The following is a 26,582-nucleotide window of genomic DNA, read 5'->3' as shown; positions in this document are numbered from 1 at the left end:
GTACGATACATGCAAATAGAATTTGACTCAATTTCTGTTTTCCCAACTTTTTAGGATCATACTAAACCTGTTCAGAATCAAATATATTTTAAAGTCACAGTTATACCTTGTTATATAGCCTTTTAGTATAGGTGAAAAATGCTGAACAAAAAGTATATATCTTGCCCTATAGATAGTGAAATCTATAATCAGGAACAGAATCGCAAAAGGACAAGCACAAAATATTTGCACCTGGGAGCATCAAAATTAAATTATCAGCAAATGTTTTGACATGGAATATCTCTGTGAACACACATTGGTTTTAAATGCATATTGATTTTACTTTATTTTAATTGTGGTGTTGCATTTCATTCCCTTGAAACAATTGTCTTGGTTTATTCTCCCAGTCCTTGTCTTGTTTTTTCTCTTCAAAAAAAAGTCACTGTCAGATTAGGGCTAGGTTTTGCTGGGAGAACTACTCTATGAGTAACAAAAAAAAAAAAAAAAAGGACTTCTGTTATCAAGATATTCAAACTTTATGATGCACAAAGTTTTAAAGTCAAAACTTTAGTTCTATATGCACGCTTTGTAATAGAGTAAATAAAGCCAGGATGTTTGTTCTCTGGAACTCAGTAGTATGAAACGAGTGTGATTTCTGTTTTGTTAGCATCCTGACTGATGGTACGTTTGGTAGAGAAGCTAACTGTGAGATGTAGTGGTAATCCTTTCAAGAATATTTATTGTAATTTAATTTATAATACAATTGTCAAGTGTTGGTGGATAGAGAATGTGAGCACCAATGAGTAAATAAAGCAGAAATTTAGAGTGCCTTGTTTCTTGTGTGCTCAAGTATTGTGGGAATAAAATTGTATAAATACAACATATTGTGAATAAGATAGGGAGAAGACAAAATAATAAAGTATATTTCCTATTCCAATGGCTTCCTTCAGGTTGTGCATTCCTTCTAATGAGACAACATGAAAACGTATCTGTAGAAAACAGAAAGCAACATTACCTTTTTGAGTCAGGATCAACCCAGCATGAGGGTTGTTGCAGAATTAAGTTGTGAATACTGTAATTTATATTATAAATCATGTTCTATCATAAAGTAGCCATGAAGGTTTATGTATCAATTATGGACTCTTGGAAGACCAGAGCTTTAAGAGACCTCATGCCACATAATATGCCCTTATCTAAGAAAAGATTTACTATACCCATGCAACAGCATACCCACAGATGTAAACCTGTTTTTAAAGACCTGTGGTGATACAGGCTCTACAACCTACCCAATTTTAGTGCCTTGCTATCCTTATCATTAGGAAAAGAGAAGGTAGTCTTTTTTTCTAATACTCAGCCTGAATCTTGCTGCAGTTTGAGATTTATATTACTGGTTCTGTCTGTTATATTTGGGAAACTTCATTTTGGAGCAGACTCGTATATGTTTAAAAACTGCCCTAATTAGTTGTTTGTTTGCTTTTTGTTTTTTAATTTATTTCACTAAACCACAGAGTCACTGAGATCAAAAAGGGTCTCTGGAGCAGGTTGCTCATTACATTGTCCAGTTGGGTTTTGAGGTGTCCAAAGATGGATACTCCACAACCAATCAGTGTGGTTGACCATGCTCACAGGCAGGGGAGGGGAAGAGGGAGAGAGGACCTGAGAAAAAAGGGATAAGTAGGTAGAGCACTCGTGATAGGAAGCTATTTAGTGTAGCAAGGATGTGAGCAAGCTGTGAACCATTCTAGAAGGACCTTCTGAAATTAAGTAACTGCAGTAAAATGGCAGATGAAATTCAGGCATGAAATTATATACATGAGGAAAAAAACCAACAGTCCAGCTTAATGTTTAAAATTATTGGCTCAGAACTGAAAAGTAAGATCCTGGGGTTATAATAGTTCAATAAAAACATCATCTTAATACTCATTAATGGCCAAAAAAGGCAAAAAATATTAGAAATTACTAAGAACAGAATAAAGAACATAACAGAGAACATCTTCTTGCTATAGCACAAATATGTAAATTTTTCTATAGTTTGAATAGTATATGGAATTCTGGTTACTTATTTTAAAAAGAAACCATTAGAACTGAAAAAATATTCACGGAAAGGTCAGGTGAGGATCAGGATGGCGATCAGATGAGGAACAACTTATTAGGAGGCTAGGACTTTTCAGCTTTGAAAAGACAGGCTGGATGTGATATAATGATGACAGACTGTTCTACATTGACTGTTGTGATTCAGGAGCTTCATAATATTAAATGAAGCTTGTAGGAAGCAGGTTCAAAACAATCACAAGAATTTGCTTTTCCTATAGCTGAGCTGTATCACTGCAGGGCAAAGGAGGTTGTGAGTTAAAATTTTACATGGATTCAAGAGGAGGCTGGACAGGCAGAGAATGGATGGAAGGCATATCCATTTCATCTTCAAAAACTATGTCTGGATCTGAAAATTTCCTGACCTGAAAATAATGGTGCTCATCCACCTTGAATCCTGGATAATTGAGAAGAAATTGTAAGCAGTATAAGAAATTCTCTTCTGCACTCTGAAATCAAGATCTCTGCAAAACTAAGTTGCCAGACTCCAGCAAGTGTAAAACTCTATCAGGGATTCGTGTGTCCATCTATTGTGATTTCCACCATACCCTCGTCTCCCCCACTTCAAATTCTTCTAATGAGATTAGATTTAGGAGAAATTATTTTTCCCTTAGGAAGAGAAAAATCCAGTTCTATATCCCAGGGCAACACTGTTGTTCAAACTCCAGCTTGAAAATAGAAATACTCTTCTATTCCTCAATTAAAAGACTGTAAGATTGTTTTTAAAATGGGCCAAAGATTGTACATTTCCTGTACTTGTTTTTAGAAATAACTGAAAATATTTTGTGATATTAGCCATGCACTGAAGCTGTGCATTTTGGACAAAGTTCTGCAAAAAATACAAGTGCATGGAGACAGCTTTGCAGTGAGACCATTCCCCTTGTGAAAGGAAGTAGTGGGCACCTACAAATTTACCAAATCCATCTTTGGTTAGAACATTGTCAACTCTGCCTATAATTCCTTATTTTATTAAGAAGAATGCAGCCACTGTAGATGGCAATTTCTGGTGAGTTTTCCTTTTCTCCAAGATTGTGCCAGAAAACGTGAAAAGAATGCGGTCCATGTTTGTAGCTAGTGCTCACATGTTACTCAAGATGTTTACTTCTATCCTGTGCTTTGTGATACAGTGAGATATGTGGGTAGGATGTTGTCTATCAAAGAGTGAAGGCGGCTGTGGATTTTTACTACGTACATTTCTTTGCAACACTGATCTATAATCAGCAAGTGTCACAGTCTTACAGTAACCAGGCCTGTAAAGAACATCAGCTCGATATGCTTGCTTGTTTAATCATAGCAAAGAGGAACTCTGAGGGTTTAGATATGTGTTTTTTTAAAAAAAAGTAATATACATTTCTTCATGGAAAGGATATATTATTAAATAAAACTTTTCCATGGTGTTACAGAAGAACAGACTTTCAAAACAATTCTGTATCAGTTTACATTAAAGTTAGTCATTCATGTGCAAGCATCCACTTTCATGTTTATGTAAAGCTGTGAGTAAAATATAAGCAAAATATGTATACTTTTTTGAGGAAACAGATTTTCCTTATTACAATCTACAAGTTTAATAACAAAGCTGATTAATTTCCTAAAACTGATTAGTTTTCAGTGTCATGTCAATTTTATTTTATCAGTTCATTTTCAGTACTGAATATAATAGAGAATATAGAGATTTGGTAGATGTTGAATTGATAGGTAACATACTAAATCTGAGGTGTCATTTTCCAGCAAAATTTGCATATTTTATATGTATATGTAAATGTGCATGTATATATTTAGTGTTTTGATAGTTTTGTGCTTCTTAATATGAATACAACCTCTACACAGACTTAAATGTATAAATTTCTATAATTCTTGGTTCTGGGATATACGTGCAACATAACTGAAGGAGGAGTTTCATTAGCTGTTGGAATTTCTTTCTTGAATTCTGAGTTGAAAAACTAGTGAACTGAACAGAAGCAAGGTCATGCTTACAGTACATAGATTCACCTTGATCAGTGACTCATTTTGCAGCAAGTCAAGTCATTGATTAATTAAAACTGATTTTATTTATATTTTGGCTTATTACTCCATCACAAGAATCTCAATTTAACTTCACCATCGCTATTATGAAACCTGAGGAGGAAGACAGCCTGAAGACCAAGACTAAATACTGTCTGGTAATGAACTACTGGACTGTGGTTCATTAAAAACTATTTTTAAAAATTAGATAGTATGCTGCTTAATGCTATATTGCTGAAGGCTAGGAATCACAGTTTTCAGTTAAAGAAATTGTTTAATATTAGACATACTTTTGCAAAGAGCCAAATTCTATTTTCGTAACTTGTTCTGTCTTAAGATACTGACTGGTTGATTCTGGTTTAGAAATACCTTTGTTTCTCAGCCTATGCAGACATTACTATATAGTGGAAACTCAGATTGCAGCTTCAGCTCTGGTCAAAGCAAGTAGAATTTTATGTTTTCAGTACACACAGTTATGCAGTTACCTACTTTTAAAAAAATAAATCTCCAAAGCTGTCTTTTTTCTTTTTGCATAAGTCATGCATTTGTGTGAATAGGTGAATAATACTGGACAGAGTTATGACACATTATCTACATGACACTTGGTAGATTCTGCAGGATTTCAGACCACCTGAAATATATTTTAGTAATATCAATGTGTTTCTGTGTATAAACATTCTTAGAATTGGAGTTGGAGTTACCTGGTCTGTGTCCTTTTCCTAAAGGACTGATGGATGAATCCTAACCAGATAAGAGATTTCTGGACAGAAGGGGAGAATTTTCACTTCCTCTTCATTCAGAAAAAAAGCTTAAAAGTTGTTATTCATTTGTATTTGTGAATAGATATTAATTATGGTAGTACACAATGGATCGCAACGTTAACTTTATGTAATTATTGATGATGCTACTGGTGGAAACCAGTTATTAGTAATTGACACTTAGAATATGTGTACTTTTTGAGGAACAGTAGTGAAGGCAGTTTCTTGTGCGAGGCCCAGTGGTCTGCAAATGTATTATTTTACTGTGTGCTCATGAATCTTAGAAATATTTTGATCAGCCTGAAATTATCCCCCCCGATTTGCTCACTGAAGCAAAACCTTGAAAAATTTAGAGAACTTTGATACGACTGTTAAATATTACAGTTTTGATCTGAAGAGTTCTAACTTGTGGTGGAGAGAGAGGTGTGAATCTGTAACGATACCTCAAGCTGATCAGAACTTTGAAGTGGACTTTTTCTTAAATTAAGCACATTAGATCATCTGAGAAACTTGATCTAATTTAGCCCTTCTCTAGTGAGGTGTTGGGCCATTGCTTACAGAGGTCCTTTGCAGCCTGTGGTTCTGTGCACTGTAAACCTATTTTATTAAAAAAAAATTCCACACAACAAAAAACCCCACCAAAACTAAAAGGACTAGAACAAATGAAACTTCTAAACACGGAAATATCAGAGTTGAGAGATGAGAAAGATTGCAATTAAAATACTTATTAAATTTAAAACATTTAAATCTGTTAAATTCCTGGTTGAGAAACTGGATCTCAGGGAATTTCTGTGGGTTTTCTTTTCTTTTGCTTTGCTTTTGGTTATCGCTGAGAATTGGCTGTATATAACGTAACTAACAGCTCATCACTGCTAATTGCATGAGTCTTCACATTTCGTTGGGCATGCAGGCTTCCCCTTGTAACACTAAAAAAAGTATATTGAAATAAAATGGATTAAATTCTGTATAAGTGTAAACTAAGGGAAGAAGAAAATGAGTTTACCAGGAAAAAAGTTTTAGAATACCAGAATTTGTGTGAGAGAAGACTCAGGAAAACAAGATACTGCTGAGACATGGTCTGCAATTTCATTATAGGATAACAACTCCATAAAAATAATTTCTATTAGCATATTCAGGCCAGAAAAGCAATTTCAGACCTCAGCTTCAGTAAGTACCCTGTAATAGTGAGTCATTTTAACAGCGAGTCAAAGTCTTATTTGCAGATTATATAGATTCCACTAATTCCTTATGCTCAATCCACTTGCACCTGAATGATAGTCTTTAAAACTCTGCTCCAAAACATTCTGAAATATATTATTATTGCCACTTTTTAGAAAATCTATTAAAGTTGTTCATCCTATGTAGCAAATACATAGTTTGTAAAATGTTTAGCGTAAATTAAAGGGTACATTGGAAATTTAGGGGAATAATGTAAAACACCAATGTTGAATGCTGCATACAGTCCTTAAGACATTACCAGTGTATGTATTTGGGGGCTATGGCATTTAATGAGTTCATTTATTAAGTAATTCTCATTTTAAGTAAGTTTTTATGTATGTTGTCTGAAGGCGTAATTTTATTTTTTTAGAAAACTATGAATTACAGTAGATGCTACGTATGTGCCTCTGGAACGATGAATACTTTAATGTAGTAGGTAGAATAAATACAATTTCAGCTATATATAAGTAATTTAATGTAATCCATTGATAAGCACAAGCTAAGTGGCAAATCTCAATTTTATTCTAAATATTGGTACTTACATATTCATGTTTTAGTACTTTATTATTTTTAAATCTCTGAAATATGTATGTTTGAAGATTGATACAGGAACCAGATGATGAAAAAATATCTTTATTTTTAACTTAAGTGTTCTGTTTTTTTCCCCCCAAACAGATATGCTTCTGATGCCAATTTTTAAATATTCATGAACAGAGGGATGTAGTAATGAATGCTTAATTGTATTGTTTATATTTTGCAAGTTATTACACTGAAGTTTAAAAAGCAGAAATGTTTTTACTAATGAGTTTGAAAGTTGAGAATTTCAGAGAGCATTTTACAGAAGTGGAAGCAGAAGCAGCAAGGGGAAAAGAAAATGAATTTGTTTAGCATTAATTAGCTAATTCTGTCTGCCTCCAATTTGACTATATGTCTTAGAATTGTTTATAAAAATGTCCTGAATTCCCATTCTGTACTGTTAAAAACACTATTGATTGTTATGCAAAGGTAGATAAGGAAAACACTGCCTGTAACTGCTGATTAGTCTGAAATATAATAGCTGTAAATTTTACTAGTAGTAAGTAGGCAGTGAAGTGTCACCTAAAAGAAAGCCAAACAACTTGCACACACTTGCACAATCACACAACTGAAAAACCTGCTTTTGAATTCCAATTTTAAAGGGTGCGTCACTTAATTCCTTTGGTGAAAATCACTTTGTCACTCCCAGCTTTTATTTCAAGCGCCAGTAGCTCTGCTACTGTCATAGTATTGCAGTTGCATAAGGGGACTGGAAAAAGCAGTGCTGCTTTTAGAACATAATTGTTCAAGTGATCTCTGAGTTCAGTACAGGCGGCTGTTGTGTATCTGTTTTGACAATAATAATTGACACCAGTATAACTTCATAGCTGGATGGGACACTGACATATCATATGGCTCTTGTTTTATCAGCTTCCGCCCCCTTAAAAACTTCTAAGGCAGTGGTTTTTGGTGAATAGTTACATACCTGTACAAAAATAAGTTCTTCTACATGCTAGTCTGCAGGTGGTGTTTTTCTTGGTTAGTGGGCAGGTTTTGGAAACTAAAATGAGTTTTAATTCTGTATATATCTTTGACAGAGTCGAATACTAAAAATCTGTTTAGACTCGCTTATATCAACTTTAGTATCACATGTTAAGAGGTGGACGTGGGTTTGGCACTTTATAAATAAGTGTGTCTTTGGCATTGCATTATGTAACAATTTGTAAAAGAGTTTTTAGAATAATTAGAATAACTAAACAATAGGGCTGTTTCATGTGACTTTTCCAGAGTGTTCTTATTCTTGGAATATGTCTTCTGAGGAGCAAGTTCTTTCTTTGTCACTTGAAAAATGCCTCTTGGATCTTTGGTTGTACTCAGAGGCTTCTAAATTAAATGAGACCTTAAAAGTTAAGATCTTGCAGAGGACTTGTGTTGAGGACTTACTGTGCTAACAAAATTAATTTGTTTGTATTTAGATTAGTGTTGTTTGCAAAATCACAGTAACAGGTTTTTGCTGTAAACATTAAACATGTTTTACTGAGTAAAACCAAGTAATGGTGTACTTAAGAGTTTTTTATGGCACCGTAGCAAGACACTGCTAAAGCAACAGGACACAACACTTGTGAAAGCGCTGGAGACAGTATGTAATCTCTGTCACTTTGATATAGGCTTGAATAAAAAGCTGTACATAAACATCTGTTTACATACACACCAAAAGAATCTCTGCATTATGTACATGATACCAGTTATAGGAGTATAAATTGTTCATTTTCAACAGATTCTGTGTTCCAGGATTTCTTAGCATTATAGTGTGTGTGTAGCTTCCAAATATTTACTTTTTTTCTCCTACCTTGTTTTGTGACAGGATGACGAAGTAGTACTTCAGTGTGTTGCCAGTATTCACAAAGAACAAAGGAAGTTTTGCTTGGCAGCTGAGGGACTTGGGAATCGCCTGTGCTTTTTGGAACCAACATCAGAAGCTAAAGTAAGAAGTTGATACTCTCAACTGGTATAACTGATCAGTGAATGTTAACTGACTTATTATCCACAAATACATTTAATCACTGTTTCTTTAATGTGATGCTAGATGCGCCTTTTGTATGCTTTTCTTTCTGTGACTGCAACATGAGATTTCTTAGAGATTCTAAATATACTTTGAGGCACACCTGTTAACAGTCAAAAGCCACTATTATCTAAAATAATTCCTGTAATTGAAATACTTCATATTTTCTCGATTAAGTCTTCAGAGTGTTATTAAGATTTAAGTTCACTAAAAAACTTATTCCTATTACTGCTGTAGGTTCAAATATCTTGATATACTGGATTGATAATTTTAGAAGCATTGTCACCTGTTAGTTACTGGCATTAAGTGTTGCTTCTAACTGTGTTTATTAAACAAAGTTGATAGTACAGGGAACAGAATTATTAAGTAATTGGAAAGTTTTAATTATAACAGGTGGCAAATGGAAAAAAGAAGCTAGAGAGCTGTGAAGAAAAAATAATAGAAAATAGAGTAGTAAGAGGAGCTTGAGAGGAGAAAGGAGAGATGAAACTTTAGACCTGTATAAGAGCAGAGTGTTAAGAATAAAGACAAATGGAGGAGGACCTCCTCCTTCTCTTCTTTGTTTTCTCTGTATTATTTTCTTTTTCTTTGTTTTATGTCTTTATTTTCTCTTCTTCCTGATAATTTATTTCTCCTGATTTTTTTAGATGGGTCTTTGTATTTTTTTTTATCTTGAAATGTTGCCACGTGGTCCTATTTTTGGTCTAGGTATTATGACCATGTTACATACACAGTGTTTATTTATGCATTATGAGATGTCCTTGTTCATCTCTAAGGTGATAAATTATGCTGCTTCTAAATTTATATTTCTTTGCATTCCAAGCATTCAGTCAGATAATTTATCTCCAGTGTACTTTATAAATCACCAATAATCTTTTCACATGCTAAAGTTAAAGCAGTTTTCACATATGTATTTTCAGCTACTGTCTTAAAATCTACAACAGTGATTGGGAATTTTTCATTAATCAACAACTCTACTGCAATGTGGTCTATCTATTACTGATGATGACCTCAATCTGTAAGACAGCATGTTGCTCATCTTATAAGAAAAGGAGGAATGGTATGTGTTACTGTAGAAAGCCATAGATCTACATTTCATAGCAGCATTTCTTAGTAGCAGATAATACTATAGAAGCTTCTGAAGTTTGTTTAAAATTAAGAGGATCAGAAAACTTGTATGTAACTGCTTTAAAATAGCTTACTGAGGAGCTTTCTGAACTGGTCTTGACTGAGAACAGTGAAGAATTTTGGAAAAAGGCATGTAAATACATTTGTTTGAAAAATAAGTGTAGAAGGTTGATCTGGATGGTTAGAGAGTACAGCATTTACCAACAACCCTTAGCGATGACGCTTAATTTAATTTACATTTGGACAAAATTTTGGTTATGAAATAAGAAAGAGAAAACCAAAATGGCACACATTCAGTGGACTAAAAATTAGTTGTTGAATAGATGTGTTTCCAATCAAATCCTACAGGGTTCTGTTCTCACTGCTATGCTGTTGAGTATTTTTGACAATTAAGACATCATTTAAATTAACATATGCAGTTTTTTCAGATGATAAAAACATTGGGGAACTGGCAATTGATGAAGTCATGCCACACAGGAAGATCTGCAGTGCCTTGTATATTAATAGAAAGTAGAGGTATATTTCAGTGCTGCCAGTGTAAAAGTCTAATAACCAAGTGTGTAAATATGCTTACAAAATGGGAAACTATTCCTGTCCCCTGTAAGGAATGTGAAGGTCATGGTGGATGTTTCACAGTCATAAGTTCCCCAAGTGATGATGTGCTCAAGCAATCTAGCATAGTCTTTAGAGGTATAATTGAAAGAAACTTTGCAGGAGATGGGAAGCTATACTATCTCTGCAAATTTTTATTATCTCTGTGGCAATCTCTATGCTATCTCTGCTGCAGTACCGAGTACGGTCACGGCATTCAAATTCATAAGAATGTCTATAAAATGCAGATTGGTCCAGGAAGTGATATGAGAATCATGATCAGAGGAGGACGCAGTCTGTTTGGTTTAAAAAAGGAAAGTATGGATACTGCCCATAAGCTTCTAAAATGAAAACGTTGATAACAAGTCCTTTCATTTTAGAGAGCAGAAGACTGTCCTCCCTGTCAAAATGGTACTATTGACCTGAGATGGATTCCTTATCCCTTCCTTATCCTTGGAAATTATTTTATAAAGCTAGGTTTCTTCTGTGTGTTAAGAAGAAATTGCATTAAAGAAGATTCAAGGCATGTTTTATCAACAGAAATCTGGAGCAGAAAATCACAGTGATACCTTCTCCTACCTTCTCTTCTCCAATTGACCACTTTACCAAATCCAAATCTATTTGCAGTACATGTGACAGCTTCTTCACTCATTAAACTTTGGGTAAATATTGTTAAATCAAGAAAAGAAATGCTTTTGATTCAAGTAATTCTGAAAAATATAACAAGGTAGACAGGGAAAAAAAACCTCAGTGTATCAGTTAATTCCAGAATAAAAAGGTGTAACTTCATGATTAATTTTTTAATCTGAGTTGCTGTAGTAAATGTCAGAAGATAGAAGTAGCTAAAAGGAAAAGGAGGCAAGGAAAGAGAAGGTATATTTTTTAATAAAGAAAAAAGCTATTAGAAACTTAAAGAGGAAAAAATAGGGTTTCTGTGGTTAGCCATTAGCTGTTTTGGTAATTTTTGTGATATGCTGAATGGAATAACAATTACGAGATACTTTTGCTCAAATTTTAATATAAATCCATGAGCAATTTTCATGTTATTTCTTTGCAATCTATTAGTAAAAACTATTGCTGTGTTGGTTCACTAATAATTTATATTATGGTGACTGGATTTTAAATTTACTTTTTAAAAGCATTTTTGCATTAATTCAATGGTATGAAATTATGTTCCTCCTTTCTGTATGGCTCCTTTTTGAATTATTAAACATGTTTGCCTAAATAATGTCTGATATTTAAAATGTAAGGGGAAAAATCTAATTAACTAGAGGTGAAAAATTATATTTTTTTTATACTAAACAAGAAATAGCAGAGTTGTTAAATTATGTGATCTAATGATATTACTTTCATGGCTGTTTTCCTTGTTTTTAAAGTGATACGTTAAAAGATGATGTATTTCAAAGCTGATAGTCTAGTGCATCAAGGCTAACTTCTACCAATACCTAACAAAAATATACCTCAAAAGTAATGGCAAAATACTAGCATCTCTTTTAGTAGCAACATTGTCAAGTAAACTTAAATGCCTGAAAGGAATTATAACTAATTCAGATAAGATTTCTGTCCTAATGACAGAATGTAATAGTTTATGGGTCTGGTAAAAGTAAACCTAGTAAATCAATACCAGCTTATGTCAGTGTTCTTTGCACTGTAGACCAGAAGCTGTGGGCAAAGATTTGGTTAGTTAGCGTATCGCCTGCAAGAATTTAATGTTCAGTCCAGAAGACTGAATTGCAGTCAAAGTGTAATGTGGGAGCTGGGTTTTCCTGTTAGCTATTTTATGGGCCTCCATTTCCCCCTGTGCAACCCAACACAAACTTAGCAAACTCATATATAAAATGGTTCAAACTGCCCTACAGCTATTTGCACAGCTATTTGTGTAATAAATAATAATTATTGCATATTGAAATATTAGTAGGCTGACAAAATAGACACAAAACTGCTGAGAAACAAGTTTAAACTTCAGCATAAAACTTATCTCAGTGCTCTCTTCACTGCCTCTTTGTACTTGCCTGGCTGTGTCTCTGATGTAGAAAACATTTCCTTGAAATCTTTTGATATGAAACTCTCTTCCTCAGAACGTGCTTATAAGAATGTTTCAGCCAGCATTAACTGCATGCATTGAGTCAATCTATTATCCACCTTGGGGTTGTTTGTAGAAGCCTGGCATTAGGCAGTTGACTTTTCGCAGCATCACAGAATGGCTGAGGTTGGAAGGGACCTCTGGAGGTCATCTTGCCTAACCCCCCTGCTCAGGCTGGGCCACCTAGAACAGGTTGCCCAGGACCATCTCCAGACAGCTTTAGAATATCTCTAAGGATGGAGGCTCCACAGCCTCTCTGGGAGACCTGTGCCAGTGCTCAGGGACCCTCACAGTGAAAAAATGTTTTCTGATGTTCAGACGGACCCTCCTGTGTTTTAACATGTGCCCACTGCCCCTGGTCTTTTCACTGGGCACCACCTGGCTCCATCCCTTTTGCACTGTCGCTTCAGGTATTTATACACATTGATCATCATCTCATCTCTTCCTCATATGAGAGATACTCCAGTCCCTTAATCATCTTAATGGCCCTTTGCTGGACTCTCTCCAGTAGCTTCATACTGCTTTTGTATGGGAGAGCCCAGATCTGGGCACAGTACTCAAGGTGTGGCCTTACCAGTGGTTATTCTTGTGGCCTCATTTTTTGTCTTGCTGCATTTTGCTGTCTATTCTAAGAAACTATGAGTGAAAATTAGACCGGTGTGTGTTATTGACTGGCTTAGGATGGGTATCTCTCTTTTGCTACTGATGATTAGGTAGGTATGCACATACCTTTACAATGTTAATAGAAAACACCAAATTATGAAAATACTATATTTTATCAGTAACTCACAGGGTACCTGACAGAAGAAAATTTTTCTCCGGTGTCTCCCTTTTAAATGGAAAACTAAGGCAGATGAGTGTATCTATGGTCAATCAGAGGTCTCTGAAAAGGGTACTGTTCTATTCTGTACTTTCTGTAAAGTATTTTGATCTGTTTGAGAGAGAAATACTACATACTGATAGATTTATTTTTTTTTAAATTTACTACAAAGCATGGCACTTTTACTTTGCTCTATGTCTTCATTTTTTCTATAACTGCTTGTGTTGCTCCTCTCTGGCTGCTGTGTAGCTTGTATGTGTTTCTTCATTGTCACCTCTCCTATCAGCTTTGACTTGTTGATATACTTTACCTGCTCTCTGCTCTTCCTCCAGAAATCAATTTAGATAAAAATAATTTGACCTGGACTCCAATTCATTTCTATGAGAAAGTAGAGTTACGTTAAGATTCAACTTTTTGCAGATCTGTTGAACATTTCCAGTTCAGTAGCTAATTCTATTTATCTCAACATCTCATTCAGAAAACTGAGGTATATTCAGTGTTATGAGTACGTTGATGGAAAACTGGTAACTCTACATGAAAGATCCATTTGGAAATAATCTCAGAAATACACATTTTCTTCTTACAAAAAGAGCAGCTGTTAGGATAGGACTGTCAATTGTTTCTTCAGATTTACTTTGCAAATTTGTGTAAGTTTCCTATATCAAATTTGTCTTTTTGTTTATCTTGCTGTATGTATGGATAAGACTGCACAGAGGTGTGCTGGAAGAAATCCCATAAACTCTTATTGACTTTGAAGAACTATTTATTCCAAATTCCTGCTTTCTTTTGTTGAATATCTTATCAGTCTCCTTATTCTGCTACACAAGTTCACTTACAGTAGTGCTTACTTGGCATATCTTTAAATGTCTGTAAAATAAAATACTTTATTTGCCACATGATCTTTTTCTTTATTGATGATTCTTGAAAATGATCATCTTCCGTAAATTCATTCCAAATTCTCATAGCCAGAAGGGGGATAAATACCTATGCCTATTGTTACTTTACAGCAGTTTTCTAAAACTTTATCTTAGTAACTGAACAGATTTTGGTTTGCATTTCAGCATAAAGATTCCTGACATGAATATTTCCCCATCTTCTGCCTGTAGCTCTCATCTGTCAGTATTCTTGTTTCACTGAACATCCCTATTGGCACTTTTTTTTTTTTTTTTTTTTTGTGGGATTCCATTACAATATAACATTGCTCAGAGTTGGGGGAAAAAAAGCATAGATTAGCAGATGGTGGAGATTTTATATATATTTTATATATATTGATGATCCTCCTTGAGAATTTTTTTCTTGGACACTTCTTTCTTCAGACACACAAATGCCGATAAATTGAAAAAAAGTGCTGTTCTTGAAGGGAATGTAAGTTTCATGTTTCAAAGCCAGCAGACATATTGATCCAACAGTTGAGAAGATCTCCTAAAGTTGTAAGATTCTGAATCTTTGCTGTTTAGTGACAGCTATAAATATGTTCAGAACATCAACCTTATATGTCAAATAAGATCATACACATTCTCTTTCATTTTATCAGTGATGTTAGAGAACAAATACAATGTTCATTATGTAATTCTAAAAGACAGAAAAGCAATAATATGTAGAGAAAAAACTTTTCAATTTTGAACCTGAAGATGTTTTGTTTTACTTTGAGGAATACAGCTTTAGGAAATGTAAAGTTACTGCACTGACAAGTTATGAAGAATAGATTTAGACTGTGTTTCATACAGGGAAATAGCATGTCTCTCAAAAGCAAATGAGTAAACGTTAAATATGGATTTTAAAATTAAAATACATGTGTGTTCAAACACACTTTTCATCCTGTTTCAGCTGCTTTGCTGATCTGTTCTTATACTGTTTGATTTATTTTTACAGTATGTTCCTCCGGACCTTTGCATCTGTAATTTTGTCCTTGAACAGTCCCTATCTGTCAGAGCCCTTCAAGAAATGCTGGCCAACACAGGGGATAATGCTAGTGAAGGGGTAAGTAAATTGATACCAAAGAATATTAAATTTCTGAATATGGATTGTTCTCATTTTTTTCCTTGATCCAAGATTTTGTAGGAGGAGCCTCGTGTCATAGCAGATTCTTCAGTTTTCCCATTTTCCTGGGATGTTATTCCTGTACTACTATAATTATATTCATTTTTCTTTAGCATTGAGGAGCAGGTGCAGTTAGTCTTCTGAAATATTTACAAAAACCAGAAACATCCTCTTCAGAGATCATTTATTGCCATCAGTCCAGAACTGGATAGTGAAAAAGGAGTAAGAGAACCTTTGGATCGAGTCTGGCTTTTATGAACCTGAGGAGAGTACATGAGATAGGTTTTGTCTGAAACATAGATCATTGCCATAAAAGCATTATTGTATTATAGTGCTATTTATGAATGGGGAAAGCAAAATAATTTTCTCATCATGTAAATATTCTATCTTGTTTCACTGAGTTAAGAAAGTATTTGGATTTAATTAGATTTATCCTCACATGAAATTAACAGCTAGAAATGGAGTCTTATCAATGAAACAAAGTGACAAATTTAAATCTATTTTAGTTCAGAAATAAAAATACAATTTTTTTTTTTAGCAATTGTGTAGCTAGACTATTTGAGTATAATTTCAAGTTATTTAATCTGTGGTAATAGCAAGAACTGTTGGATAGAAATAGTTATTTCAAAATTATCTTCTATGGGTTTCTTAATCTTTTACTATATTAGCACAAACATACTTACTGGAATGCTTACAGTATAGTGTAAAGTGACTTTGCAGCAAAGTGAAATGTTGTAGCTATGCTTGCATTTCATATTACTGAAGTTTCAATTGAATTATCACTTCAAATCTAAGATATACTAAGAATGACTGAAAGAGGACTTTCACACTGGAGTGATCAGTATGCCAAAAAAGCCCTGTGCACGTTATTATACATTATTTATTATTGACAAAGCTATTTAAGAACTGTATTTTTCATAGAACTTCTATGCGATTTGTTTGGCAAAAGGTGATGGTTTTATAAGTAAAAATTAAGCCTGATCGAAACCCCAGATAGAGATTTGCCTGCATTTTTAATGATCTGCATGAACAATGATCATTTTTCAATGATCAGCCAAACCTCATTGCTAGTTGAGATGAGACAGACTTACCTTTCATCTATGCAGTAATACTTTTGGAAGTTTTAGAAGTTACGCTTACTGTTGCATCTGTGAATTGGTTGTAAGTAGGTAATTTCATAAATTGTCTAGTTCTATATACTTAGGTAGAGCTTATGTTTCTCTGAAAGTAAATTAAATTGACCTATGGCCTCCATTCAGTTGCTCACTGCTCTGTTATATACCTGTGTATAAGTTTTAGGAATTTAAACTAAAATGTGAAATCACCTTTATTGTTCTATTCAGTGAACAACTGAAATCTGAAAAAAACTGGAGATGCCAGTTCTTAATGTATGTGGCCTTTACCATAATAAACATCATAAACTATTATTGTTATAGTTTATAAATCAAAATCCATTAAATATTTTCTATCTTTTGTATATCTTACAAATTAAGAGAAATATGATAGTGGAATGACAAATATGGATTCTATTTCAAAAATATGTCAGCTTGAAAAGAGAAAGGGAAATAAATTTGTCTTGATCACTTACTGTTTTAATTCAGTATTTGTCATTCTTGTTGTCATCTTTCTTGTTTAGATTGCATGGAGATAAGAGATGTGCTATAGAAAGACTGTATGATATGTACTCAGAAAGACTTCAGTGTTTCAGTTAATGTTTTCTCATCACATGCTGCTATTTGATTCAGAGGTGTTAAATTCTTCCTTCATTTTTACTTTTCTCTGTAACTTAGCAGCAGGATAGCCACAACCTACTGGCTTATTCTGCACTCCAGATCTTTAACTGACCCATGTCATGGCACAGCTCAGGGAAGCTGGAGTTCTGCTTTATCACCTCCAATCTTACAATGTCAGCCTTTGCATACACAGTTTTCAGATCTCACTGTTATTGACCTCTTGTTTTCCACTGTTTTCTTCAGTTTAAAGTGTAATTTTTGACTTTTGCGATTACATTCCTTTCTAGAAAATGGAACTCTTAATGAGAAAAGCATTTGCTGAGGGAAAGTAAGGTTGATTTAAACAGTTCTCGGGCTCCTAAGCAATAACACAGTTTTTAGTATTTCCAAAAAATTTGCCCAAAATCTTAGCCTGATTTAATCTGAGATTACTAGTAATACATGAATATTTATACTTGGGTTTGGCAGTAGAGAACAAATATTTTTTTCAGTAAAAATGATCATACTGTTGCTTTGAGGACAGTGGACAATAAAAAAAGAAAATATAGCCATATTTATTTTGAAACTATCTTGCCCTTCATTTATTTTGAAGCTGGGTACCATTCATTGGGGAAATTGTTATAAGAACAGAACAGTTTATATAAATAGCAAGGATGAAATAAAAAATGAAAGCCTGAACAATAATGCAAGAAACTTTCTTTCTGGACCACAGGGATTTGTTACATTCAGAGAAGGTGGATTTTTAATTAGCTTCTGTCAACAAGCTATTGGTAAAATGGATAGCTTATTTTTTAAGTTATAATTAACTGATTCTGTTTTGAGACATATGTCGTAACTACCAGTCAAGTTAAATATTTTGTATTATGAGGCACTACCTTTAGCACCATGAAAGAAAATTGATCTGGTAATAAGTAATTTCTAAAGTAGATTTCAGAAAAATCTGTTTTTGAGATGAATAATACAAAATGCTGGCTTTTAATAGTTGTTATATATGTAGAGGAAAATGACAGCATGAAATGTAGGAATGCACATCTTAAAATGATCATTTACACTCTGTTCTCAATACAAAGGCATTGCTAAGAGTAGAATTCGGCCTCATATAATTAACATTAATCTTTTATTGGTTCCACCAGTCTATCATTCCATTGAATGGTTTGCTTTCCGTATTAAATTTAGTTTGTAATAGAGTTCTGCTGTTCGTTTCAGATTTTTCTAGAGGAAGAACATAGCATATCTGATCTGGGGGTTTTATTGTTTTGTTGTTTGTTGGTTTATTGTTTATTGTCTCCAATTTTTTCCAGTAATCTAACACATTTTCTATGTAGGTCCAAAAATCATTATCCAGGAGTTTGGGTTTTTTTAGTTTACTACTGGGTGTCCTGAGAAATTTTACATAGTTATATGGTTCATATTGTGAAAGAGATTACACATAGTATCCATACAATTCTGATAAATTTCTCAATAAAATTTACTACATAAAATGACATAAGACTGCCTACTATCTGTTAACAGCATTAAGTTCCAGCATAACCAGGTCCCAAATCCCTCTTTGTTAATGACTTTGTTATTAGCTAGAAAAATAGAAGTAGGATTTTTATTTTATTGCAGTTGTAACTAAAGACCTCTGCTGAATTGCTTTTAAATTTTTATTCCTTCTGTTTAGACAAATACCATTTCATATTTAATCTTTTTAATTAGTATTAAGTATTCTATATGTCAAACTACAGAATGTAGTAGTTTCCTCAGCTTGGTGTTTTTAAGTTGGGGTTCTGTGGAACACAATTTGTACATAACTTGTTAACCTTTTGACCTATTTGTTAATTTGACTAATGTGTTGTTCAGAGAGTGCAAAATCATCTGCCTGCATGTGTATAACCATTATTTGAGTTCTTGGAACTACTTTGAATTATCTTGATCCCTTCCACATGAATCCAAAGAAGAGAACTGACCTTAATGGCAGTCCTTTCTAGCAACGTGTAATGTACTAGAGATGATCCCCGTTTTAAAGTTATATTTTGGAGAATGATCTTTCATATTTAATGATTGCCTAAATATACCTGAAACAAGAAGACCATAAAGTAAATGCTCTTTTAAATGGAAAAAAAAGCTCCCTGTGTGTGTGAGAACTGTTTCAAGCAATTAGGTGAGAAGTTAGATATTCTTAAATCAGCAATTTCTAACTTATCAGGATCCTGATGTTAGAGCTTTTCTTATTACTCAAAACTGACTGGGTGCAAATATTATTATCTGGACTGAGAGAAAAAAAATGAAGTATAATTTTGCCTGCTATAGTATAATTAGTATTAACTTTAATCATGATATCCATAATTCTGCAAAATTTGAGATCACTTTCCTAAAAAAGTGCTCATGCAATCTGGAATCAAAGATCTACAAAAAAACCCCCCTCAGTTTCAGTAGAAAGCACCACAATAAATTAAGAATTTAATTTCTTGATCATATTATTTATTTAAGTTTGAATAGGCTTGTTATTTATAAATAACTAGGAAACAAGATGATAGATGAAGAAAAAGGCTAAGAGGGGCAGACTTGAAAACCTATAAAGCTTGTTGTCTGTTGCTCCATAGGTAACTTTCCTGTTAAGATTCTTCTCTTGGAATTTATTTTTTTTCTGGACACCAGAAGAACTCACAAGATGTGTATTAAATTCTCTAAAGGAAGAGTATGGAAAAATCTCTTTTTTTCTCTCCCTGATCTTGTCATAGATTTCCATATTCGAAATGAATAACTGTGCTTAGTTGAAATAATGGATGCAGTTTCTTTAATGAATCTGGTAAATGCTTAAGATGAATTGATCCTAGAAAGTAGATATCCTTAGTATGTGCTTAAACTATTCTGGGCAATAGGTGCATTTTTCCTCTTTCAGATTTCAGTTTTTGTATGTGTATATATACTTATTTTGTTATTATTTTTTTAACGCCTCTGAGAAGTTTATAAGAAAGGTAAGTAGTATCTTATTTAATTTAAAACACATTTTTTGAAAATTCTGTAGTTTTACTTAATTATAATAAAAATTAGGTCACAGTAAGAGTCTTTGACCAAGAACAAGATTCGTTCCCTTGGCACATATTTGGCTATTGCTGTAGCTTCTTCATTATTATGATTCTTGCCTAGCATACACCTCTCATGAGACCCCCCCCTACAGTGCTGTGTCCAGCTCTGGGGCCCCCAACATAAGAAGGAGATGGACCTGCTTGAGTGGGTCCAGAGGAGGCCACGAAGATATTCAGGGTGAGAGAGCTGAGGTTGTTCAGCCTGGAGAGGGCTCTGGGGAGACCTTATAGCTCCAGTACTTAAGACCTTATAGTTCCAGTACTTAAAGGAGGCTACAGGAAAGCTGGGGAGTGACTCTTGATCAGGGAGTGTAGTGACAGGATGAGGGATAATGACTTTAAACTGAAAGAGAGTAGATTTAGATTAGATATAAGGAAGAAATTCTTTCCTGTGAGGGTGGTGAGGCACTGGCACAGGTTGCCCAGAGAAGGTGTGGCTGCCCCCTTCCTGGCAGTGTTCAAGGCCAGGTTGGACGGGGCTTTGAGCGACCTGGTCTAGTGGAAGGTGTCCCTGCCCATGGCAGGGGGGTTGGAACTAGGTGATCTTTAAGGTCCCGTAGAACTCATACCAGTCTATGATTTTATGATTTCATAGTTTGCTTGAGTATTTGCACTTGTTACTTAAACTGTAGTAGCTCTTGATGTTACATAATTCTGATCATAGTCCATGCAGTGCAGTGGTGTTCTGACCTTCTGTCATGTTCTGTAGGCAGCTCAAGGGGGTGGTCACAGAACCCTGCTGTATGGCCATGCTATACTACTTCGACATTCGTTTAGTGAAATGGTAAGTGAAAGACCACTTGCACAGAATGAGTAACATGAAATTCCAATACATGTCTTTTTATCAAAATAAAAAATATATAAATTTGGAAGAACTTTCTAAGTTCTCTTCTGCACTAGATAGAAAAATTAGAATAGCTTATGGTGTTTCAACACAATGGAAGTGGCCCTTATATGTTAAATCCAGATTCTTCAATCCATTTCACTCAGAAATATAGCTGAAAAGCTCCTTTAGGCATGGATTATTTCTGTGTCCTTAAGGAGTCCATTTTAATGATAATTCCATTAGCAAGTTGCTGCTATCGCAAATGAATTTGTTGTGATATGTGTTATTTTTTCCATCAAATTTCATAAGATAAGGTGTTCCTTCTAGCATCCCATAGCTCCCAGAGGCTATGCCCAAAACATGTTATCTTCAGGCTAACTTGTATAAATTTTGTTTTGCTACATTGTGGAAACATACTGGAAAACTTTAACTGTTCTGGATCTTTGACTTATTAGGGCCCGTGCAGGTATACCTAATAGGAGATTGAAGAAATAAGAAGTCAAAACAACATCTTCCCTCCTTTTTCCTGCACTAGAAGACTCTACATTAGTCTTTAAACTCTGTTACTTATGTTTATGAACCATAGAAATTGTAGTTTCCTTGATATGCCAGAGTTGCAAGTACGATTACTGCCTTTTTGTATGTTTGCTATGTTTTCATGAAACAAACATTACACTAATGCTGTAATAAGATGTTTACCTGTTTCTATCTGATGAACTATGTGAAACTTTGTAAGGCAGGAGCTAAATTGCACAGAGAAATAATGTGCTGCAGTGGAAAAAGATTTTGATGTTTTAAAGTCAGGAAGAGCTTGTATACAAATAACAACATCATGCTTAACTAATTTAAAAAAATTAAACACAGGCTGATAGTAAGATGGAGTAATGTGAATGTATTAATTTGACATGTGTGTTAACAGATACTGTTGGTTTTTTGTTTTCAACAACTTTACTGTTTTGCAGTATTTGACATGTTTAACGTCATCAAGGTCCCAGACAGATAAACTTGCATTTGATGTGGGATTACGAGAAAATGCAGCAGGTATGACAAGTTATTTTTGAAGGAGAACGTGTCACACACTTCTGTTTTTAGAAGAGGCATTGAGATTAATGTCACTGTAAGCTTATGAATATCATGTTTATGTGGTCATTAGAAATAAGATGACTGAAAGTAAATGATAACTGTTAATACTGATGACTTTCAGTAAATGAACTGACTTCGTGTAAGAATGTGCGAGTGCCTTGCAATTAAACTGAGTTACCACAACTGCAGTAACATTGGTGATAATGGTCAAAGTAAAAAATTTCCATTGAATAAAATAAATATGGATACATTTGTTTTCTGTTTGTATGGTTTGGCACTTTCAATTAGAATTAGAGTATCGAAACGCATGGGTGCATTCACAGTATATATTATAACCATGCAACAAAATAACCACGCAACCTGTAATGCAGGAAAACAGAAAAAATGTAATGAGCACATTGCTAAAAGAGCTGAAGAGAAATAAAAGCATAAAATGGAGTAAAATAATAATGAGGCAGAGTGGAAGAGATACGACACAAACAAGAAATGGCTAGAAAGTTTTAAAATCTAATTAATAGATTTCTGGGAGTACTGCCAGTAGCAATGCTGCTGACAGAAATATAGTTTAAAAAAATTGTTCTTCCATGGATTCATATATAAATTATGAGATGCCACTGGGAGCTATGTTAAATGAATTTAAAAACAACTCAGCCACAAAGAGCCACAAATAGGTTTACGTGCTGCTGTATACATAATGTTAATGGTTACTGAAAGTGATGACTACTTATCAGAAAATAACAGGTGACCCTGTAGTACACAGGCCCAGACATATACCTTGAAGAGAAAATCTTAAGTAGTTGTATGCATACCTCATTAACGTGAAACTTCAAATAAAGAAATGACAGTTGTGTTAACATATACCTGTGCTTTCTGTTGGTTTTTTCATTATTTTGAAAATAAATGAAAATCAAAATAGACTAATTGATGATGGAGAGGCACCGCCAGTGTGGGTGCTAAAATGTTTGTGTACCATGATCTTTGAAACTTCCTTTTCAGGTGGCTCTGATTATCTGCATGACCTGTTTTGGACAAGTGAAATTTGTCTTTCAGTTGTTTGTAGCCATACAGAAGATGGTCTCAGACAGATATTAGCAGCCTGTTACTTGATTGTATCTTTGGTTGCTGCCTTAAATGGAGACCATTTTCTTTAGGCATGTTGATAAAAGGAATGTATGTGTTCTATCTCTCTGAAAACAATTTCAGTGAAATCTGTCTTTATAATTTTATAGTTTTTTTCAGAGTTATTGTCTGCTTGTGCCCATGAGGTTTTGTAACAAACATCTGTAGTTGTCTCATATTGTATTTGCTTAACTGTACATATACAAGATGACCGTTGTACACATAGGTAAGATATAAAAAACATCACATAAAAGGAATGCTTAGTTGTGTTTCTGCACAGAGGATTTTCATAACTACTGCATGCTTGTAAACCTTATAAACTGAACACCATAATATCACTTCCCTTGCCCTACTCCCCCACTCATGAGGCTGTCCTATTGAATCAATTTCAGCTGCAGGAAGTATTCTTCACATGGCAGGTATTGAGTAAAAAGCCACTGGATATTTAAAATTATTATCTCTTAAAGATTAACACTTTACACTTTTAGGGATGTAACTTTTATTTGTTGTCTTCTTTATAATCAGTTTCATAATCTTCAAATTTTGTTTTAAGGAGGTTTTACATGAAGTTTCTTAGTTGATCAAACAAGATTTTTGTGCTTTGTCTTATGCTACCAATTTTGTCTTTGTGTAGTTTTCTCCTACTTTGCACTGCCCAGTGAGAAAACTGTATTCAATGCATTTTCTTCATGGTCTTAGCTAAACTCTGAAGGGTATGAAATTGTGGAATGAATTAGGTGATCTTCCCAGAATTGTGTGTGTGCACACACAAAGTAATTGGAATCTTACATTTAATGTGTAGGAAATGTTCTGTGGTCGTCACTCTTAGGCTTGACTATCCTGTGGTCATATGGTCTGTAGGGCTAATGGAACTGCTCCCAGAACTGATATTTGTAGTGTAGCAATATTGTAAAGTTATAGAGTATTTGTTTCAAAATTCTATGTTCTACAGCATAAATGTAGTTTAGAGTGGGAATGAGACAGAAGATTGTGAATTAAATATGAACATTAAGCAAAAGAAGACACAAAAAGTGATAATTAAGACTGAGGTAGATGTCAGCAATTTACTGGCAGTGAGAGCCTTGAACAGAGGGCAGTTCTGAGCAGTGTTTTGTAAGTGGTTAGTTGCTTTGAAAAAACATGAAGAGAGAAATACTAGTTTCAGTGATGACAAAGACTGGTTTCTTCAAGGAAAAAGTAAAAAATTGAAATATATTGAAAAGAGGAATTATGTGGTTTTATAAGGTGAATGTCTTATAAGACACAATTTTTTATTATGTTGTTTCAATGTTGTATAAAGATATCCTTAAATTTCTTGGGAGTTGTCTGTTTTGTACACCCTTGATGAGTATCTGTGTCCTTTAGGTGAGGCATGCTGGTGGACAATACACCCTGCTTCTAAACAAAGGTCAGAAGGAGAAAAAGTTCGAATAGGTGATGATCTTATCCTGGTCAGTGTGTCCTCTGAAAGATACCTGGTAGGTTTGTTTGTTTAGCAAGTGGACATATGGTGGGAAAAATAAAAAAATGCTGTGAGGGGTTGGGGAAAATGGTTGTGATTCTTATGAATAAAATTTGTTCTAATTTAGGAATTAATGCCTTATTCTAATGCATTTCTTTTTTCTTAGTGGAAGGTTCCCCCCCCCCCCCCCCCCCCCCCCCCGAACAAGACTGTTTCCATGCCTTTATCTCGAGGTGTACTTAAGCATTCTCCATCTTGGGAAGTTTTTATTTCTGTAACTGTGGAAGATTTTTAAGCTGAAGCTGGAGTCTGCTGATCAGATATAGAAAAGTGTTCATTTTAAAAACAAGTGACTACTAATTTTTAAAGAATATTTGCGTATTTACTTTATTATCTATTTCTATTTTGTTGAGAAATTAATATACTAAATATTTTTAAGTGCAGAAATTTCACTCTTTCCTGTTACTGTCATCTTATTTCAGCATCTCTCCATGTCAAATGGAAGTATTCAGGTAGATGCTTCCTTTATGCAGACTCTATGGAATGTACATCCTACATGCTCAGGAAGCAATATTACAGAAGGTTTGTCATTTTATTTATTTAGAAATGTATATGTTTTAGTATTTGTATTGTTTTTCATAAAGAGTGAAAATGAAAAAAATCCCTCCCTCAACATCAGACTAAAGAGCTTAATGAAAATAAAGAAAATGAGCATAGGAGAGAAGCATAACAGAAGGGAAAATGGGGAAATACAGATACATCAGCTGGATTAACTGCAGAAAAACTAAATAAGTGCTGTAACTTTAGAATAGCAAAGCATAAAAAGCTGCATGACAAATGAAGACTGAGAGAGAGCAATAGATGAGTTTATTGTCTTCAGTTTAATTTTGGGGAGTAGGAGCTACAGGATAGCTAAAGCCAGTAAACTTAGATTTTGTATAGAATTTTCAATCACCCTGTAACAGTGATAACAGAAGAGAGATAAAGGTACATGCAAAATGGAAAACAGGTTTCTCATAGTTCCTATTTCCGTCTCTTAGTTGTGTTTTTTAATATTTGTTCAATATCCTTTCTGGATCTTACAGCCATGCTTCCTTATGGTCTCTCTGTAATAGTCAATGAAAACGAACTCTCTAAATGCATCCTCTTTTAATCAGCCTTAAATCCCACACCACAGGGTCAGGATTTCCTTCTAGGTACTTGACTGCACTTCACAACCATGTTTGAGAGGCATCACCTTATTCTGTTTGAGAAATGTGTTGTTCTGTAATGAAAGGCTCATCTGCTCAATATTGTTCCTTATTTCAATGCCATACTCTGTCATTAATACTGTCATAACAAGCATTGTGCTTTACCTCTGCTGTTCTCTGTTCAAAGTATCAGTCCTCCACGTTCATGAATGATAAATGTCTTTAAGTCATTTTGTATCACTTGGCCCTAAAACTAATCTCTTATGATGTAATAGTATACAGAATCATAGGGGAAAATGGAGCTATAAGGGACCTGAAAAAGACATTGCATTTCTCTGAGGTCAGCTATATTAAGTTTTGACAGAATTAGACTACCCTGGTGCTAAAGACTAACAGTCACTAGGCTTATTTGAACTATGGTTGGGGTCTTCTAACCCCAAGCGGTTTAAATCAGCATCCCACAGTGTTTCTGTGCACCGGCCCATAAGAAACCTGTCTCAGAGTGTTTGTAGGTTTTCATTGTAAGAGCATATGGTATATGGTTTTTCCTTGTAATACTTTCTGATTGCTTTCTGTTGTAAGAAGTGTATTATGCTGGAGCCATATATTTATAAATGGCTGTCTGGTCCCCTGCAGTCATGGGTCATAAATAGAATAGAGGTTAACTCTGGAAAAGTCTCCATGTTCTCAGGTTTCACAGGTAAAACAACAACCAAGCAAACTGAAGAGCCATCCTATAGTAAAATTAAAAACTTGTAACGTATACAAACATAATGAGCTACACAGAGAGACCATGGAAGATCAGTGGTGT

General features: G+C 34.3%; 1 protein-coding gene across 1 annotated transcript in view; it reads left to right on the top strand.

The window, feature by feature from the left end:
- RYR3 (ryanodine receptor 3) overlaps nucleotides 1-26,582 on the top strand; it is a 254,312-nt gene that overhangs the window by 43,627 nt on the left and 184,103 nt on the right. Inside the window, exons 2-7 of the mRNA XM_074824480.1 lie at nucleotides 8,428-8,547; nucleotides 15,120-15,227; nucleotides 20,801-20,875; nucleotides 21,880-21,958; nucleotides 24,485-24,597; nucleotides 25,064-25,163. Of these exons, the coding sequence (XP_074680581.1) occupies nucleotides 8,428-8,547; nucleotides 15,120-15,227; nucleotides 20,801-20,875; nucleotides 21,880-21,958; nucleotides 24,485-24,597; nucleotides 25,064-25,163 (595 nt within the window). The remainder of the gene's footprint in view (nucleotides 1-8,427; nucleotides 8,548-15,119; nucleotides 15,228-20,800; nucleotides 20,876-21,879; nucleotides 21,959-24,484; nucleotides 24,598-25,063; nucleotides 25,164-26,582) is intronic.

The sequence above is a fragment of the Strix aluco genome, chromosome 4 (assembly GCF_031877795.1).
Source record: "Strix aluco isolate bStrAlu1 chromosome 4, bStrAlu1.hap1, whole genome shotgun sequence".
Classification (NCBI taxonomy): domain Eukaryota; kingdom Metazoa; phylum Chordata; class Aves; order Strigiformes; family Strigidae; genus Strix; species Strix aluco.
This window is presented reverse-complemented; position numbering and strand designations above follow the sequence as displayed.